This window comes from Rhinopithecus bieti, unplaced genomic scaffold (genome assembly GCF_001698545.2).
Source record: "Rhinopithecus bieti isolate Rb0 unplaced genomic scaffold, ASM169854v2 scaffold_38833, whole genome shotgun sequence".
Classification (NCBI taxonomy): Eukaryota; Metazoa; Chordata; class Mammalia; order Primates; family Cercopithecidae; genus Rhinopithecus; species Rhinopithecus bieti.
Window position 1 is genome coordinate 762634 of NW_016816114.1, and position 18377 is coordinate 781010.

The 18377-nt window shown below is 37.2% G+C and overlaps 1 protein-coding gene across 1 annotated transcript in view; it reads right to left on the reverse strand.

The window, feature by feature from the left end:
* Positions 1 to 18377, reverse strand: part of SGCD (sarcoglycan delta) — a 249246-nt gene that overhangs the window by 97883 nt on the left and 132986 nt on the right. The window contains 1 exon segment of the mRNA XM_017854388.1: positions 12676 to 12748. Coding sequence (XP_017709877.1) covers positions 12676 to 12748 — 73 coding nt within the window.

Sequence of the window (18377 nt, forward strand, 5' to 3'; positions counted from 1 at the left end):
AAAGTTCTGGATCCAGGAAAAAATAAGAACCTCTTTGGCTGATGTTTTTTAAAAATGCACTTTCTGGTTCTCAACTTATTTCAGGTAAAAACTGTTGTCAGCTTGTTCCTCTAAACTCCCATTACTCTTTGTTTTGAAAAGGTTATAAGTGGAATAAAACAAAGCTGGCTTCAAGCCAAGATCATGAAAGGGGTAATTAAGCAAGATTTTCTGTCTATACACCCAGCAGGGGCATCCCACTGAGGGGAAAAAAGGGAAGAGTCGAAAGCAATTGTGTGTTGCTGAAGAATAACAGAATATACCCCAGACACTTTCCATAATAAATGACAGGGTCTGACATTTTAATCAAGATAAAAACAACAATAAAGTCACATTACTCTGTTTGAGGAAGAAAATGGCCACAACTTAGGAATTTCGGGAAATAAACACACTTGCCCATTCTGCTCTAAAAAGCTGAGAGGTTATCATTTATTTTTAAAATGTCACATCTGTCCTGACCACGTGGATAAAAGCACAATTTTATCCCCTCTCATTATGATTTTATCTTTTGGGCTTTTCATATTTTAATCCTTTACATTAAAATTAATCTAGGTGATATAATTTTACTTTTTAAGTAACATTCACTTGTCTGGGAATGATGAGAATGATGTCACATTGCTCCTCTCAAATTCAGGTGAAAATGGGCTGATCATGACAGGGACAATCACTGCACATTGCTCTATGTGCTCTAGCTTTCATAGATGGTCTAGTAATGTCTAGTCATGATTTTGAGGGGCTTGTGAAACGTTTTGGTACTCAAGACATTTTCCCCAATACCTAGTTAAATTTAAAATATTTTAAAAATATCTAGGACTATTTTTGGGGAGGATGTTTAGAGCATCAGTTATGGACCACAGTTGTAATCGATCCTGGTTCAAGACCTACAGAGAAATGAAAATCACGAATAGCAGGTGCCTAACAATGGATTCTGAAAGTGTTTCATTTTCCCTTTGATCATATTTGTGCTTCCTACATGATACTGAGGAGAAGAATTATGGCCTTCAAAGCTTGGCAAAGTCACATAAGATACTTTATGACTGGCATGATACCCTATCTTGAAGGCTGGTTATTTGACAAATCATCTTTATCCACACAAAGCAAATGGCATTTCTTTATTGTCCTTACCTGAATTACTTTTTCTTTCAAACTGCTTATCCTTATGGATTGTGGAGAAAAATTAAACTGAGTTTATTTTGTCAACCTCTCTGTGATCCAAAAGTTTACATTTATTCTTTAAGATAAATAATCAGTCTTTCAAATTTCCTTTCCTTCTTAAGGATATCATTATCAAGATAGAGGGGAAAAGGCTTATGTGACCTCCTGATGACAAGAATAAGGAAAATTCAGATTCCAGGAAATGCACATTTAATCAGCATCTAGTGTCTGGCTAACAGTCTGTGCTTAAGTCTGCAGTGGATTTGGTGGTGGGCTCTCTGGACCCACTCAGTGCTCACTGAGGATCAGCTGCAAAGGGTATGGGTAGACCATGAGGGTAGACCCACTCCACCCACAAGCTGAACTATCTACTTTGAACCTTTAGCCCTATTGCAGGATGTCTCTGTAGAAGGCTGCCTGCCAGCCTTCACCACCAGTTGTCCATCAGCATTCCTTGACAGGACTCCATGTGGTCCGTTTGACAAACCCTTCACCCTTCCTCTAGGAGTTGAAGGAGATTCAAGAGTGCTGTCCCACGCCCTTTTTCCCTCTCCAGCCACTTAACAATCCAGCTGGTATGGGACCACCCTGCAGTTGGCCACCTCTTAGAGTCTCAATTAAAAATACACAATGACCCTTTACTTTCAACTTTCCTTAAACCCTATCTAACTGGCTTCCCTCCTCCATGACTCAGAGGAGAGACATCATCAGGGTATACATTTCACCCCTTGCTTTTCCTACATGTCCCATCTTCTTCCTACACTTCACCAGAGAACAGAAGAGATGGGCTTTCAACTTCTTCCTCCTTTCTGAATGGACTTCCCTATGTCCTTGCCTCATTTTCCCCTTTGATGTTATTTGCTGTGTATCCTTCCCTGGTCTCTAATGGAAGAGCTACAATGTATACAGGAGATGAATATATAACACATAGGTTTAATTTGTTCAAAATATAATTTCTGTCACATTTGTAAAAGAGTTTTTGATAAATAGACCAAGGGAGAAGATGGAAATGACTCAAATATTGAAGCATCACTTTTATTTTGCCCCTTTTTTTTGTTTTTTTTTTTGCCTTCTACACTCTAACAGAACTCTAGGATGAAAAGGGCATCCTGGAGAAATACTGGCGCTAAGGGAGAAAAATGAAATACGTAGTCAAATTCAAACTATAGTACTGATACTAATACGGAAAAGGAGAAGGAAGAATGTTGGGATACAAGAGGAAAGGAAATCAAGGGAGAAAAGGAACATACATATTTGGGTTAACTAGTCTTGAAAGATGAAGTCACTTGGGTCTTTTGCAAAATGAAAAAATAGAGGCAACATAATGACACGTTAATATGTTAATACAGTTCAATGGATGTGACTTACGGAACTGTGTTTTATTCTAAGACTACGTGAACTCTGTTAGTTGAAATATCTTTTCTTATGTGCGTGTTAATAGTAAATGTAAGCACAGTAGTTATTTTGTCCTTAATTGAAAGATAATTGTTGGTTACTATGATTTGATACAAACTTTGTACTGGTTGATGACATTCTAAGCTCTGTTAATTCCTGTCTGAGTTCTTGAACCCTGATGAAAGACAGCTGCTTGCCTTTTCCTCCAAAAAACTAACATTTGTTGAGGTTACATTCAGAACTTGTCTTATGTTCTAGGCATTAGACCCAGGAGAGCTTAAGAGACTTGCCCAAATTCACAAAGCAGATAGGCATTTAGGCCAAATTCAAACCCAGGGCAGGATGCCTTCAAAGTACAGACTGCTGACCAACATGGATGTCGTTCACAGCATGCGACGAGGACAGTTGTGATGATGACAGTTCAAAAGGGAGAAAATTTAGGGATTTCTTCCACAATGGTATTCAGTTATACTGCCCCATATACCATGTACCCACAGTTAAGAAGCTCAATATACACTCCTCCGTGTGTCTGTCTCTCTGTCTCTTTGTATGTGTCTGTCTCACTTTCAATATATATGTTTATACAGGCTGAGGATCCTTTATCTGAAATAAGGGACCAGAAGTGTTTTTGAATTATGAATTTTTTCAGATTTTGAAATACCTGCATTACAGGTTGAGCATCCCAAATCTGAAAATCTGAAATTTGAAATGTTCCAATGAGTATTTCCTTTGAGCTTTATGTCAGTCCTCAAAAAGTTTTCGATTTTAGAGCATTTTGGATTTTTGGATTTGGGATGTTCAACCTATGTGTTTTTTTAATTTTAATTTTTATTTATTATTATTTTTTGAGACAAAGTCACACTGTCACCCAGGCTGGGGTGCAGTGGCGTGATCTCAGCTCACTGCAACCTCTGCCTCCTGGGTTCAAGTGATTATCCTGCCTCAGCCTCTCAACTAGCTGGGATTACAGGCATGCACCACCACACCCAGCTAATTTTTGTATTTTTAGTAGAGACAGGGTTTCACCATGGTGGCCAGGCTGATCTGGAACTCCTGAGCTCAGGTGATCCTCCTGCCTTAGCCTCCCAAAGTGCTGGAATCACAGGCATGGGCCACCCCACACCTGGCCTCAACCTGTATGTTTTTAAAAGTCAGACTATTCATCCAATATTTTGGTACTGTAACTGTCAGTGGTGTGGGGAGAATTACCAAGCCTCTAATTAATTCAGCCCTACCGCTCTAATAGACTGTTTTGATAGTTTAAATTTATAAACCACAGACAGACTATAAATAGTTGGCTATAGACATTCTAACATAAAATTAAAGAAATAAATTCATTTTTGTCAACTTGTGCAAGCCTTGTCTAATCCTTGTTTCCCAATGATAAACACAGACTTTAAATCTCACACATTCCCAAAGGAGTTCAGATTTAGTATGTTTCTATTAAAAAAAAAAAAAAGAAAGCAACCCTACAGGATGTTCAAGTGCATAATAGTGGGATGACAGATGTATCTTACAATCTTTCTGCTTTGTCATTAAACTCTGGTAGTATTATGAGGAAAAATAAATAATAACAGAGTAATGCCTTATTTATTTCAAGCTCTTTTCAATAGATTTGAGATTAGTGAAATTTTTAGTTCTAAATTAAGTAGTGCACTGAATTTAAAACTTATAAAATCTTTAAAGTCTTCTGCAACCATATCTGAAATTGCCTTCATACAACTTTTAAAGAATGCAACTGTTACGAGGAAAATTACATTATAAAACTCATTTTTTGTAAATACCCAATAACATTTTGAGGAGTTACAGAAATATGCTGGGCTGTTTGCCCCTACCCTAAATGGTTCCAGAGAACCATTCCTTTTGAATTCTTAGACCGATTTGTTAGTTTTTACCTTTTCACTCTTCTTTCAATCAAAACGCCAACTCCTTTGGGCAACTTTACTTAACTCTTCTAAGTAGATTTTGTAATTCTCCATTTTTCTCTGGCTTGGTTCATGTTAATTATCACACGACATTGTATTGGGGGATGATATTTCTGTTGTATTCTCTTTAACTATCAATTATTCGAGTTCTCATTTTATCTCTGCATTCCAAGAAATTTTAAAAATTACTTTATGTAAATAATTTTATGTAATGTAAGAGCACATCAGCATATTAACTGAGTGTGAACATGAAGAATTCTTTTATAAAGACATTTTGACTTGACATTTCATGGTTCCTTCCAAGCTTTGGGGGGATATTTAGGACAACAAAGTTGGCTATATTAGTTAATGTAGTAGTCTATATAACTTTCTCTCTTTTTTAACATTTGCCATGGCATGTACCTGAGAAAGAAGACTTCACAGTCTACTTCCTATTCTTGTAGGATCAGAATCCTACAAGGAAACTTTACAGTTGAAAGGGATTTTTAGAGCAAGGAAGGCATTCAAAGGAAGCCTCTGTTCCTGTGGAAAATACATATGCAAAACTGAATGGCCTATTTCCTGTTTCAGATCATGAACAGTCTGAGATCAGTGATTTTTCCATTTGTCTTTATATAGACTTCGGGGGGTGGGGGGAAACAGTGAATAAGTGAACATTTAAGATATTCATAGTTTAGGATCGTGAATTTATTAAAATAAGATTTCAACTCAAGATGAGTTTTTCTCATTTCAAGGGATGGGTATAGTGCCCGGTATAATTTTAAGTATAGTCTGGAATCCAGAACGTGTCTTTACTTCAGAATTAGCCTGCAGGAAAAAAGTCAATAAACATTACTTGAGATGGATGCTTGGATAGACCTTTGTAACACTCATTATTTGTCTGGAGAAAAGCATTTTGGGTTTTTGAAAATTTGAGCTCAACTCTGGATTATTTGCAAACATCTTAACCAAAGACTGCAAATATAGTAACTCTGAGAACAAAACAAAACAAAAGGCAATGAACCAAAACTGTAGCAAAGAGGAAGCTACCTCTCCTTTAACTGACATCTTCTAGGAAGAAATACCAGAAGACTTAAATCTGGTTTTTGTTAACAAACGAGCAAACAACAACAACAAAAAAAATAAGAACAAACAGAAAACCTCTAGCAGCCAAGAAAGAGGTTTGAGAACGCAAATGTTACTCTGATGGAGAAGCTTTTTAAAATAGATGTAATTTTCTCACGTTTGATTAGATGAGGAGCACGTATATTTAAGTTTCTGCTTGTCTATTTTGAAAGACAGTCTGTGTATAAATAAGGTGTGGTCTTTTAAATTCATTTGCTTTCTATTATTGACAAGTAAGAGCAAGAAAATCTGGATATAGAATATTAAAGAAAAACAACCCTCAATAAAAACATTCCAACTTAACTGCAGTGAGAATTTTAAAGATCTATACATTCACCTCTTAACAAATAGCTTTTCTGTTAAAGTCCTTTTACATATTTTAATCTATAAGTCTTTCAGGTGATTTCATTCCTTTAAACAAATCTTATGTAAAGCATGATATTATAGGAGTACAATGTTAATTTCTTAGTTGTGGTAACTGTACCACAGATATGTAAGATGTTAACTTTGGAGAACACTGGGTGAAGGTAGATGATAATTATCTGTATAAATTTTATAACTCTTCCTCAACTTTAAAATTATTTTGAAACCAAGAGTCAAAATAATATAAAAGGATTTGCTGTTTAGAGCTAGAAGTGCCCTGCCTTTTCACAGACAGGGCTGCACAATTAGCTCAAGGCCACATAGGGATATTAGGGCTCAGAAACTAATACAACAAAATATGGCACCCTGGCTTGCTATTTTAAATTTAAGGCTCTTGGCTTCATTAAAAATTAGCTTAATTTAAAATTAAGGCTCTCTTCCAGCAGAGAGTCTGGAAGAAGCTATTTTCTGAAGTTCCCTTATCTGCCTAAAGTTTGGACCCCACCAAAGGAAAGAAAAAAACAATTACCGTTGGTTCCTTCCCTGAGTTTTTATTAATGACTCATACTGTAAGAAGAAAGACTGAAGTATGGCAACACACCTGGACAGAATTCTGTCACAAACCACTGTGTGCTGTTTCAGTCTCGTTCAGTATTTCAAAGAAGATCATTTGCAGACATCATCTGCTCTGCAGTCCCAACAAACTTTGTCCCAGACCATTCTATGTTCCCCAAGTTCATTTATTTTGCCCTAAAATCATTTACTACTCCCCAAATGCTACATTTTCCTCATCTCCCCTCCCCTATGAAGAAAGTCCTATAAGCATCTGTATCTCATTGGGTTATTGGGTAATTGTTCTCCTACAATCCCCCTGTGCTGTACATATTAAGGTACATTTTTTATTATGCCTTTTCTGCTATTAATCTGCCTGTTGTCAGTTTATTTTTAGTAAATCTGCAGATAGTGAAAGGGAAGCTTTCCCTTGGCCCCTACAGTGGGTTGGCATTAGGCACCCATCTCCTAGCACAGTGCTCTTTTCCCTCCATTTTGCTACCACTAAAGAATGGACCACTTTCACTTCACCTAAAGAGTCTATCAGCTTTATTTGCTAGTACAAGTCCAGGAACCTCACTTATTCTATTTTCTTAAATCTAGAAGACATAGCAGTGTGAATATGGCCAAGTAAGACTGATCCAGTGCTAAAGTCAGAGACCAGAAGAGTTAGTCACCAAGTTCATTAACAATTTACACAATATCCAAGGTCAATAGCAATCAATAGCATGGAGTAGCATGTGGCACCATGAAATGACAAATATAAAACATTGACTGACACACTGGTCTGGGCTAATCTACCAATAATTGTTCATCTTTTCAATTGGTGAGAGATACTCCTATAAAACACTATTTTAAAAAATTTCAAAAGGATGAAGTAGCTAAATTATGACATTCTAGGTCCCTGACTCAGTCCAGGCTATCACAGTTTGAACAACAGGGGCAAAAAAAAAGGAAAAAAAGCAAGCTTTAGAATTACATAAGAAAATATTTTTATGTTTTCATGACAAAGGTGACATTACAAGCTACCCCACAGAAATACAAAAGACCTTCAAAGACTATTATGCACACCTCTATGCATACGAACTAGGAAATCTAGAGGAAATGGATAAATTCATGGAAATACACAACCTCCCAAGGTTGCATCAGGAAGAAGCTGAAACCCCGAACAGAGTGAAGATCAAGTTCTGAAACTGAATCAGTAATAAAAACCTATCAGCAAAAAAAGCCCCAGGCCAGATGGATTCACAGCCAAATTCTACCAGATGTACAAAGAAGAGCTGGTACCACTTCCACTGAAATTATTCTAAAAAACCAAGGAGGAAGGACTCCTCCTTAATTCATTCTAGGAAACCAGCATCACCCTAATATCAAAACCTCTCAAAGACAAAATGAAAAAAGAAATCTACAGGTTAATATTCCTGTTCATCAAACACACATGCAAAATTCCTGAACAAAATACTAGCAGACCAAATCCCGTAGCACATGAAAAAGTTAATTTACCATGATTAAATAGCCCTTATTCCTGTGATGCAAGGATAGTTCAACATATGAAAATCAATAAATGTGATTCATCATATAAACAGAATAAAAAACAAAAACCATATGATCATCTCAAGACATACAGAAAAAAGCATTAAATAAAATCCAATATCCCTGTATGAGAAAACCCTCAACAAAAAAACAGAACTAGGCATCAAAGGTATGTTTTTGAGGTATGTTACCTCAAAAAAATAAGGTATGTTTTGAGGTATGTTACCTCAAAAATATAAGAGCCATCTATGACAAACACACAGCCAACGTCACACTGAATAGGCAAAAGCTGGAAGCATTCCCCTTAAGAACAGGAATGAGGCAAGGATGCCCACTTTTATCACTTCTATACACAGTACTGAAGTCTTTGCCAGAGCAATCAGCCAAGAGAAATAAATAAAAAAAGAAGTCAAATTATCTCTCTTGGTTAACAATATGATTCTGTGTGTGTGTGTGTGTGTGTGTGTGTGTGTGAGAGAGAGAGAGAGAGAGAGAGAGAGAGAGAGAGAGAGAGAGAGAGAGAAAGAAAGGGTCCTGCTCTGCCACCAGGCTGGAGAGCAGTGGTGCGATCATAGCCAACTGCAAACTCAAATTCTTGGGCTCAAGCTATCCTCATGCATCACTACCACATCTGGCTATTCATTTTTTTTTTCTTTTGGTAGAGACAGGGTTTCACTATGTTGCCCAGGCTTGTCTCAGACTTCTGGGCTCAAGCAATCCTCCAGCCTTGGCCTCCCAAAACATTGGGATTACAGGTGTGAGCCACCACACCCAGTCCAACAATATGATTTTATAGCTAGAAAACTCTAAAGACACTACCAAAAGGCTCCTAGGACTGAAATGACTTTGATAAAGATAAAATCATTTTACAAAAATCAGTAGCATTTCTATACACCAATAATATTCATGCTGAGAGCCAAACCAAGAAAGCAATCCCACACAAAAAATAAAGTAACTAGGAACGCATCTAACCAAGGAGGAAGAAGATCTCTACAAGGAGAACTATAAAACACCACTGATACAAATCACAGTTGACAAAACAAATGGGAAAACTTTCCGTGCTCATGGAATCAATGAAAGAATCAATATTGTTAAAATGGTCTTACTGTCCAATGTAATCTAAAAACTACCAATGTCATTTTTTCACAGAATTAGGAAAAAAAAATCCTAAAATTCATATGGAACCAAAAAAGAGCCCAAAGCAATCCTAAGCAAAAAGAACAACTCCAGAGCTGTCACATTACTCAGCTTCAAAGTGTACTTTAAGGCTACCATAACCAAAACAGCATGGTATTCATACAGAAATAGGCATGTAGACCAATGGAACAGAATAGAGAAACCAGAAATAGTCTCATACCTATAGCTATTTAATCTTTGACAAAGTCAACAAAAATAAGCATGTGGAAAGGATTCCCTATTCAATAACTGGTGCTGGGATAGCTGGCTAATCACATGCAGAAGAATAAAGCTGAACTCCTACCTTTCCCCATATTTAAGAATTAACTAAAGATGGATTAAATATTTAAATAGAAGACCTCAAACTATAAGAATTATATATGAAAATCTCAGAAATACTATTCTGGACATAGGCCTTGGGAAAGAGTTTATGACTAAGTCCTCAAAAGCAATTGCATCAAAACCAAAAATTGACAAGTGGGGCCTCGTTAAACTAAAGAGGTTCTCCACAGGAAAAGAAACTATCAACAGGATAAATAGCGAGTCTACAAAATGAAAGAAAATATTATCAAACTATGCACCCAACAAAGGTCTAATATCTGACAAAGATATAATATCTATAAAGAACTTAATTCAACAAGCAAAAAACAACCCCATTAAAAAGTGGGCAAAAGAAATAGAAGGACACCTCTCAAAAGAAGGCATACTTATGGCCAAAAAACATGAAAAATGCTGCACACCACAAATCAAAACCACAATGAGATACTATCTCACATCAGTCAGAATGACTATCATTAAAAAGTCAAAAAACAACAGATGCTGGTGAGACTGTGGAGTAAAGGAACGCTTATAGACTGCTGTGGGAATGTAAATTACTTCAGCCATTATTTGGAGATTTCTCAAAGAACTGACAACACAATTACCAATTGACCCAGCAATCCCATTACTGAATATATACCCAAAGGGAAATAAATTGTTCTATCAAAATGACATAGGCACTTGTATATTCACTGCAATATACAATAGTAAAGACACGAAAATCAACCTAGGTGTCTGTCAGTGATGGACTGGACAAAGAAAATGTGGTACATATATACCATAGAACACTATGAAGCCATAAAAAAATAACAAAATCATGTCCTCTGCAGTAACATGAATATAGCTGAAGGCCATTATCTTAAACAAATTAACACAGGAACAGAAAACCAAATACTGCACATTCTCACTAATAAGTGGGAGCTGAGCACTGGATACACATGAATATGAAGATGGGAACAAAAGGCACTGAGGGACTACTAGATGAGGAGAGAGAAAAGGCAAAAGGTTGAAAAACTACCTATTGGGTATTACTCTTACTACCTGGGTGACGGATCATTTGTACTCCAAACCTCAGCATCATGCAGTATACTCATGTAACAAACCTACACGTGTATCCTGGAATCTAAAATGAAAATTGAAATTATTTTCAAAAATTTCATGCTTTCTAGCCTCTGTGGGACATACCTATAACTTTAGAAGAAGCACGGAAAATAAACCAACTGCACGAAATCTTTATTTATTTTGTTGCACTGGACTTAGGAGATTTACTTGTAAATTGTGGAGGTTTAACTTTTTAAAGGCAAGTTTCAAGGTTGTTTATAAGTTGTGTAACAAACACTACAATTATGTCTCCAGCATAACATGTGCGAATACTCTGTTCCATGTTCTTTAGGCTATGCATCTCTAGAGTGGGCTAATGCTTGGAGAGTTGTCTTTTTGTCTCACTGGTTTGGGTTGGGTTTGTTTCTAACTACAGAAGACTTACTTTACTGCTTAAAGACAAGACAGCCTAACTTCTTTCCTTTTATATTTCCCAAATCTTCTAGGTAATGAAAATCTTTGTTCCACAGAAAATAAATCTATATTGTATTTAGAGTCCTGCTTCTTTTAGACAGCACTTTTTCTTGGGGCTAATCATCACTAATTACTGACTGTAAGAAACCTGCTTCTACAGAAGACTATGTAAAGAAAGGGAACCAGGCCACTCATTAGCTGGTCTCGAAAGACCTCTTCCATCACAGACACGAGGGTTCATTGCACTCTCAGGCAGTAACTCTTTCTCATAGAGTCCTAAAATGCAAGTTTTCTCAGATGCATTTGCTTAAAAGATTCTAGCTTCAGTACCTTACATGAAACATAGGAACTAGCTGACAGAGAATCAGGTAAACTCAGGCATGTGGAAGCTCTGCTGAAGATAGTTATGCTAGTAAAAAGTAGAACCTTGTGGTGTGATGTGTAATCTTAAAAATACAGCCCACTCTATGTGGGATTTTGTTATGAAAAGATACTCATTCTCCACCAACTATCCTCTTCCTTTGGCCCAATTTATTCCTTACAGTCATCCAGACTTATAGACTTTGCAAAAAATGCTATGGGTTTTATAATGAGGTGATACATTTTCCACTTACTGAGCATGTGCTTCTGTTAAGAGAAACACAAGCTCGAACATGGCTCTTGCTTTTTCAGCAAAGCATAGATCTTCAGACTGCATCATGAAAGAGTAGATATAATTTGTGCAATGCAAGTACATGTGTCTATGATTGATGTCTATTATGAAATGGTTATTCAGTGCCATATATGGTCATTTGGTGATTTATGATTGCTTTTAGGTAAAAGAACTACCAGAAATGAAAAAAAAAAAAAAAAGCCAGTATTCACTGAATTCATCACAATTATGACGAATAACTGAAGCAATAGAAAGAATAGTTCTATTTGTTTCAACATACCGTTTTAAATACCTTTTGTGGGGAGAGACAATCGGATGGTTGTTTGGTGGCTGGAATGGTTTTCAGGCCCTCTCTCTGCCTGTCTGTCTGTCTGTCTGTCTGTTTATCCATCTATCTGTTCTTTTGTGTTTTCCTTAGTTGCTGGTGCTGAGTACACAGCATCTCAGAGTCATTCTCTGCTAAGGCAGCACATTTATAAATATTTGAAGATTAACATCAGCACCTGGAACATCTGCAGAAGGGGATTCTTTCTAGTACCATACCACCCCAAGTACTGGAGAGTTTGTTACACAGTAAGACATCTGTATTATATTTAGACTTCAGCTTCTTTTAGATATCATTTTTCTTTGGGCTGATCAGAACCAATTACCAACTAGTTCTCTAACTGGATAGGTTTTGGGTACCACAAAATACAGCAGATAACATTCCAAATGAATGAATCTAAATTTCACAAAGTGGGCAACCTGTTACCCCACCCAGATCCTCAATTTTAAGTTCTCAAAGAAAATTTTCTTTTGGTTGTAGCTTACCTTCTGGTTCTCTCCAACCTCTTTCAATTTATGTATTCACGTTGTGACACTTATTATTTATTCAGAATGAATCATTGGCCAGTTGCGCAGAGCAAGGCAATAGCCATTAATCAATGCAAACCAAAGTCAGAAGTTTACCTTAGTTCCTTGAAGGGCTCTGCCCTGACGTTAGGTGTTTCTATAGATTTAGGGAACACTGTGCCCTCCGCTCCTGTAAACAAAAGAGAAAAGCAAACAGAGATTGGAAATACTGGAGTCACCTGGAGGCACAATCAGCACACTGATTGGAGCTAAATGCAGCGAATCCATTATACAGCCCAATTCCCACATATTTTTCCAGCGGCTTTAGAGCTCCATGATAGGAAAGCATTGAACCACTCATGCAAACAGTCCTTGAAAAAACAAGGAACTTCTTTTGAAAACATTCTTGCTGAGATCAGAGTGAAGCCATGAGGCAAATTCCATCTCGGCTTCAGAAAGGAAAAGATGCCTAGAAATGGTAAGGTCTGACTCTTGTCTCTCAGAAACTATTAATAGTCACCCAACTGGAAATGTTTTGAAAAACAGCAACCGAAGCTCTGTTATTGCAATGCATGGCACAAATCACATAACACATATGACATCTACGCAGTGGGTTAGTATTTGCCTAATGACTAGCAGAAGTTTTTCAGTAAATAAAGTTCTACATTATCATCTTAAAAAGTTAAGCAAAACAGAACACTGTGAGAGATCATTTGAAGTTCAGAGCTTTTACACTTTGAGTATTAACATTGATCCCAAACCCAGTCTAGACATTTAGCTCTTGACTGTGCTATAAGCTTTTATCTTTACAACTTGTCAACACCATTCGAACCTTTGCAGCCATAAAGATAGCGATTACCTGATTTGTCTGCTGCCAAAGTGTTTTCAAATCATTTAAACCTCAGTTTATCACAGACAATTGCACTAGATATTAGTTTTTCAATTAAACTTAGCTGAGGCAGTATCCTGTACTTTGAAGTAAAAGTGTTTCTTTTTTATACATTTGGTGTACTTTGATGCTGTAAGGAGGGGAGAATATCTTGCTTCCATGTGTGCATTTTTATAATCCTCTTACATTGTTATCATGTTTAGAAATGCTCCATTATATTCAACAAAGAACATGCTTTTGAATGGTGTGGTGTTCTGTCAACTAGATCTTAAGCTCTGTGTGGGCAGAGACAAGGTCATATATGGGATATAGCCAGGTTGATTTTAGGTTCTGAAGGCTTCTACTGGACTCATTTCCAAATGGTACTGATGCTTCTATGGGAGTATTAAATTATTGCTTTCTTAGTGCCAGGGTAAGCTGGTGTCCACTGAATGGCAAGCCAGCAAAATCTAGAGGGATAGGCTCTGACAGGTAGAGGTGGCAAATGATTGACAGGCTTTGGATGTAGAAAGGAAGTGAAGAACAAGACGCTCATGCTCCCTCAGCTCCCACTCCCTCAGCTCCCACGGTCCAACCAAATACTCTGATTGTGTTCTTGCTGGATTTTGGCCAATGGGGGTCCATATGTTCCACATACTGGAGGACAGACTCATTGATAAGACTTCTTAGGGGGAGATTTCAGAGCCACTCATTAGTGGAGTGACCTTGGGCATGAAGTTCAACCTCCGTGATATTCAGTTGCCCTCTCTCAAAAGAAAGTGTGTTGATAGCACCTTTATCTCCTAGGAATCTTGGAAGGCTGAATGAGATCTCTGTCGCAAAGCAATCAGCAGTAATATTATATAATGTTTATGATTCTTATTCGTCCTTCTTCTTATCCAGATCTTCTATGACTCTTTCCAAAATAACATTTTTAAAGCATTTACTATGAACTAGAAACTGTACTGGATATTCTACTTTCTCATATGATCACCAGAATAACCCTATGAAGTGGAGACTGTTAGTATCTTTGAGGTTCAGGGAAGTCAGGAAATTTGTCCTATGGTCATACAACTAAGTGGAAGTGGGAGGGGTGATTGAGTGAGGAGTGGGATTTGAACTCTAATCTTTCTGTTCTAAAACTGATGCCTTTGATCACTCCTCTAGACTTGTCTCCCTCAGCAGATTGTCACTCCTTTACATCCTCATCTTTTTATGAGATATGAGCAAATATCAATGTTTATACCACCAAGCAATGCTTGCTAAATCCTCAATCACCTTTCTTCTCAAAACAATTCACATCTATAATGAGATGAGATATTAATACTCTTCAAACAGACCATTTCTTTCCAAGTGCTATCAGGTTTCTGATTTTCACACCGTTTTTCACTTTCACAGAAGCTCCAGAGTAGACAACCATCCTTCAGGATGAATTTCCCCGTCCCATCCTCTCTCCGTTTTCTCAGATAATGAATTATTCTCAATTTTATTATTTCAAAAAGGTTTCTATTAAAACCATACCTACTGATTCCCTCTTTTGACACAATATAATTTGCTGGCAATAAATGTTCATAAACAGTTTCAGTGAAAATCCATAAAGTCATTTCAGCTTTATTTTAAGTTCCATTTAATGTCTCTCAAAAATGATTTCATCAATGTGTTTCCATTAGCTGGTTCTCTGCCCAATAACTTAATTCCATACAATCAATCAGGAACTAATAAAGCATGTGACAGGATCTATCTAAAGTGCTCTGAATCACCATAAAGATCAGCTCAATGGCTCTTTTCCCTGCTAGCACAGGTAGGGGGTAAACTTGTAAAAAAAATAAAATAAAAAATAATCTCAAATGCACTCCACTGCCATAGTAACAAAAAGCCAGCTTCTCCTCTCCAGAAAGGATACTCAAGTACAGATCTCAGTTTTGTCATACTTTTCCCTCAAAGTGTCCTGGATGTCAAGAGAAGTGAAATCTAGTCCTATCTCTATGATCTTAGGCAAGTCAGACAAAAATCTCTGGTTTTGGATTTCCCCAATTCTTAAATGAGGGATAAGCATCAGAGTTAAATTGTTAACCCCAAATCTAAAATTTTATGAGATTTACAACCTTATCTAAGTAGATAATTGCCTTTAGCAACCTCTTTTTTCTAATGAGAAGAAAAAATAATACTGTAGTATCAAAGGAAATTGCAAAACATTTTCTCAGCGTTTCAGGAAAAAAAAAAAAAAAAGTAACAGACTTTTATCCGATTTAAACTGCATTTAATAGGTAGAAATAATCACCAGAAAACAAACCTCATAAAAGATAAAATGACAGACAGCAAAAATGAAACTTATCTAAAACATCAAAACCCTGAAAACACTGTAATTCTTTAAAACTCCAAAGACTGACCTGAGAAAATTAAATTTTATGAAAAATGACAAATTATCTAAAACTATATACATGTAAAAAATTGCTGTGGACTAAATACTGAAAGAAAAATTTATATCTGCAAAATGTCACACAGGAAAATTGGATTTGGGAGGAACACTGGACAGAAAATTACTAGGACAGCAAATACCATCACTGAAACTTGATATAGAAAATTTATGATGAATCACTTCTTGTACATGAAGAACTGATCTTAAAAGTAAGAATTTCAAGAAATGTTCTTTCAAAAATCAGAAATTACTTAAGTATACTGTTTATAAAATTGATTAAGAATTTAAACTAGCTTAACAGAGTTTGCTTTGATAAATTTTTCCCTGACGAACATGATTAATATTGGTATAATTATGATTAGTGCTTTTGTATTAATGAATATGAGCTAAAAATCATCTTTGGGTTTAAACCTCGGTGCCAAAATGTTCAACGGGTTCAAAAGGCAGAGTTAAAATATCTGATGAATAAGGTTTGAGGTAAAAACGTCAGTTTTCTACTTCACATTGCTTGGGTATATACAACCTGAATGATAACTTTAATAACGATGATATTTTACTTGACAAGATAAGGATATAGTTTTATACCCATATTAGATTATAAAATGGAGAAAGGAAGTCAATCTAGAGAATGGTGATAAGAAAATGGAAGAAAAATAATTTTGTTTCTTGAAATACCCAAATACTGAGAAACCAAAAACCTGATTTTCGGTTCTAATTTTGCATATTCATTGCATGGCCTTTGACAATTTTCCCTTTAGCATTATTTCTCCATTTGGGTGGATTTCATAATCTTTAAGGTTCCTTCCACCCCTGTTATTTTATATATTTTCCAGATATAACTGATTGGATAAACTCTATGCACCAGGAGAGGAGCACAGTATGTTGGTGAACTCAAAGTTCAATTAACTTAAATCTATATCAAGCAGGAGGCTCTAGCGGAGAAGCAAAGAGGTAAGACGCTCATAGTATAATATGGTGTTCTTCACTAGTGTACACTAATTGGTTTAAATAACTAGTAATTGGCTGGCCGGGGTAGCTCATGCCTGTAATCCCAGCATTTTGGAAGGTTGAGGTGGGCGGGTCACCTGAGGTCAGGAGTTCGAAACCAGCCTGAGCAACATGGAGAAATCCTCTCTACCGAAAACACAAAATTAGCCTGGCGTGGTGGTGCATGCTTGTAATCCCAGTTACTCGGGAGGCTGAGGCAGGAGAATCGCTTGAACTCAGGAGGTGGAGGTTGCAGTGAACCAAGATCGTGCCTTTGCACTCCAGCCTGGGCAACAAGGGCGAAACTCCGTTTCAAAAAAAACCAAACCAAAAACAAAACAAAAAATGCCAAAAAACCTAGCAATTAATCTCAGAAATGAAAATATATAGTAGTGATAAAGAAAAGAAATGTGTCTTTGAAAGTATAAAACTTGAAGTCACAACCTGGTTTGGCAGATAAGTTTCCTAAAAGAGTGAAGTTTTGCTGATATTTGAAAAATAATTAGAACTGAACTAGTCAAGAGCTGAATGTAGCAGTAGAAAAGACTATGGAAAGTCTTCACAGTTGGGAAATTCCCACTAATAAAGAAGACTGGGCCAGGCGAAGTGGCTCATGCCTATAATCCCATTACTTTGGGAGACTGAGGCGGGCGGATCATGAGGTCAGGGGTTTGAGACCACCCTGGCCAACATGGTGAAACCTTGTCGCTACTAAAAATACAAAAATTAGCCAGGTGTGGTGGCATTAGCCTGTAATCCCAACTACTTAGGAGGCTAAGGCAGGAGAACTGCTTGAACCTGGGAGTTGGAGGTTGCAGTGAGCTGAAATCCCATCACTGCACTCTAGCCTGGGAGACAGTGGGAGAGCAGAATAAGACTCCGCGTCTGGAAAAAGAAAAAAAAAAAAAAAAAAAAGCTGGTGCGTGCTAGGCGCATTCTTATGCAGACATGAGCATTATGTGGTGAGACATAGAGAGAAAGATTTGGCCCAGGGGAGTGCAAGCTCAGAGACCAGCAGGTGAGGTTTTCAGCGGGATCTTGACTTGATCTACGGATGGCATTATTTTCAAGATCACTCGTGGCTGCATGTTATGAATTACTTGTTGTGTCCCCGCAAAATCAGATGTTGGAACCCGCTTCAATGTGATGGTATTAGGAGGTGGGGCCCTTTGGAAATAATTAGGTTTAAAGATGATGGTCATCAGGGTAGAGTGCCGCATGCGATGGAGATTAAGTGTCCTCCGAAGAAGAAAAAAGCCGACCACAGCTGCTAACTTTCTCTGCGCACCGTGAGGATATAGTTAGATGATGGATGTGCGCAAGGCCCAAGCATGAGGACCACACCAACTGACAATGCTCGGCACAGCTGATCTCAGACTCAGAACTATAAGAAATAACATTTCTGGCGGGCTCGGTGGCTCAAGCCTGTCATTCCCAGCACTGTTGGAGCGAGGAGGCGGATGCACCGAGGTCAGGAGATTCGAGACCATCACTGGCTATCACGGTGAAAGCCTACCAGTCTCTACTAAAAATAAAAAAAAAATA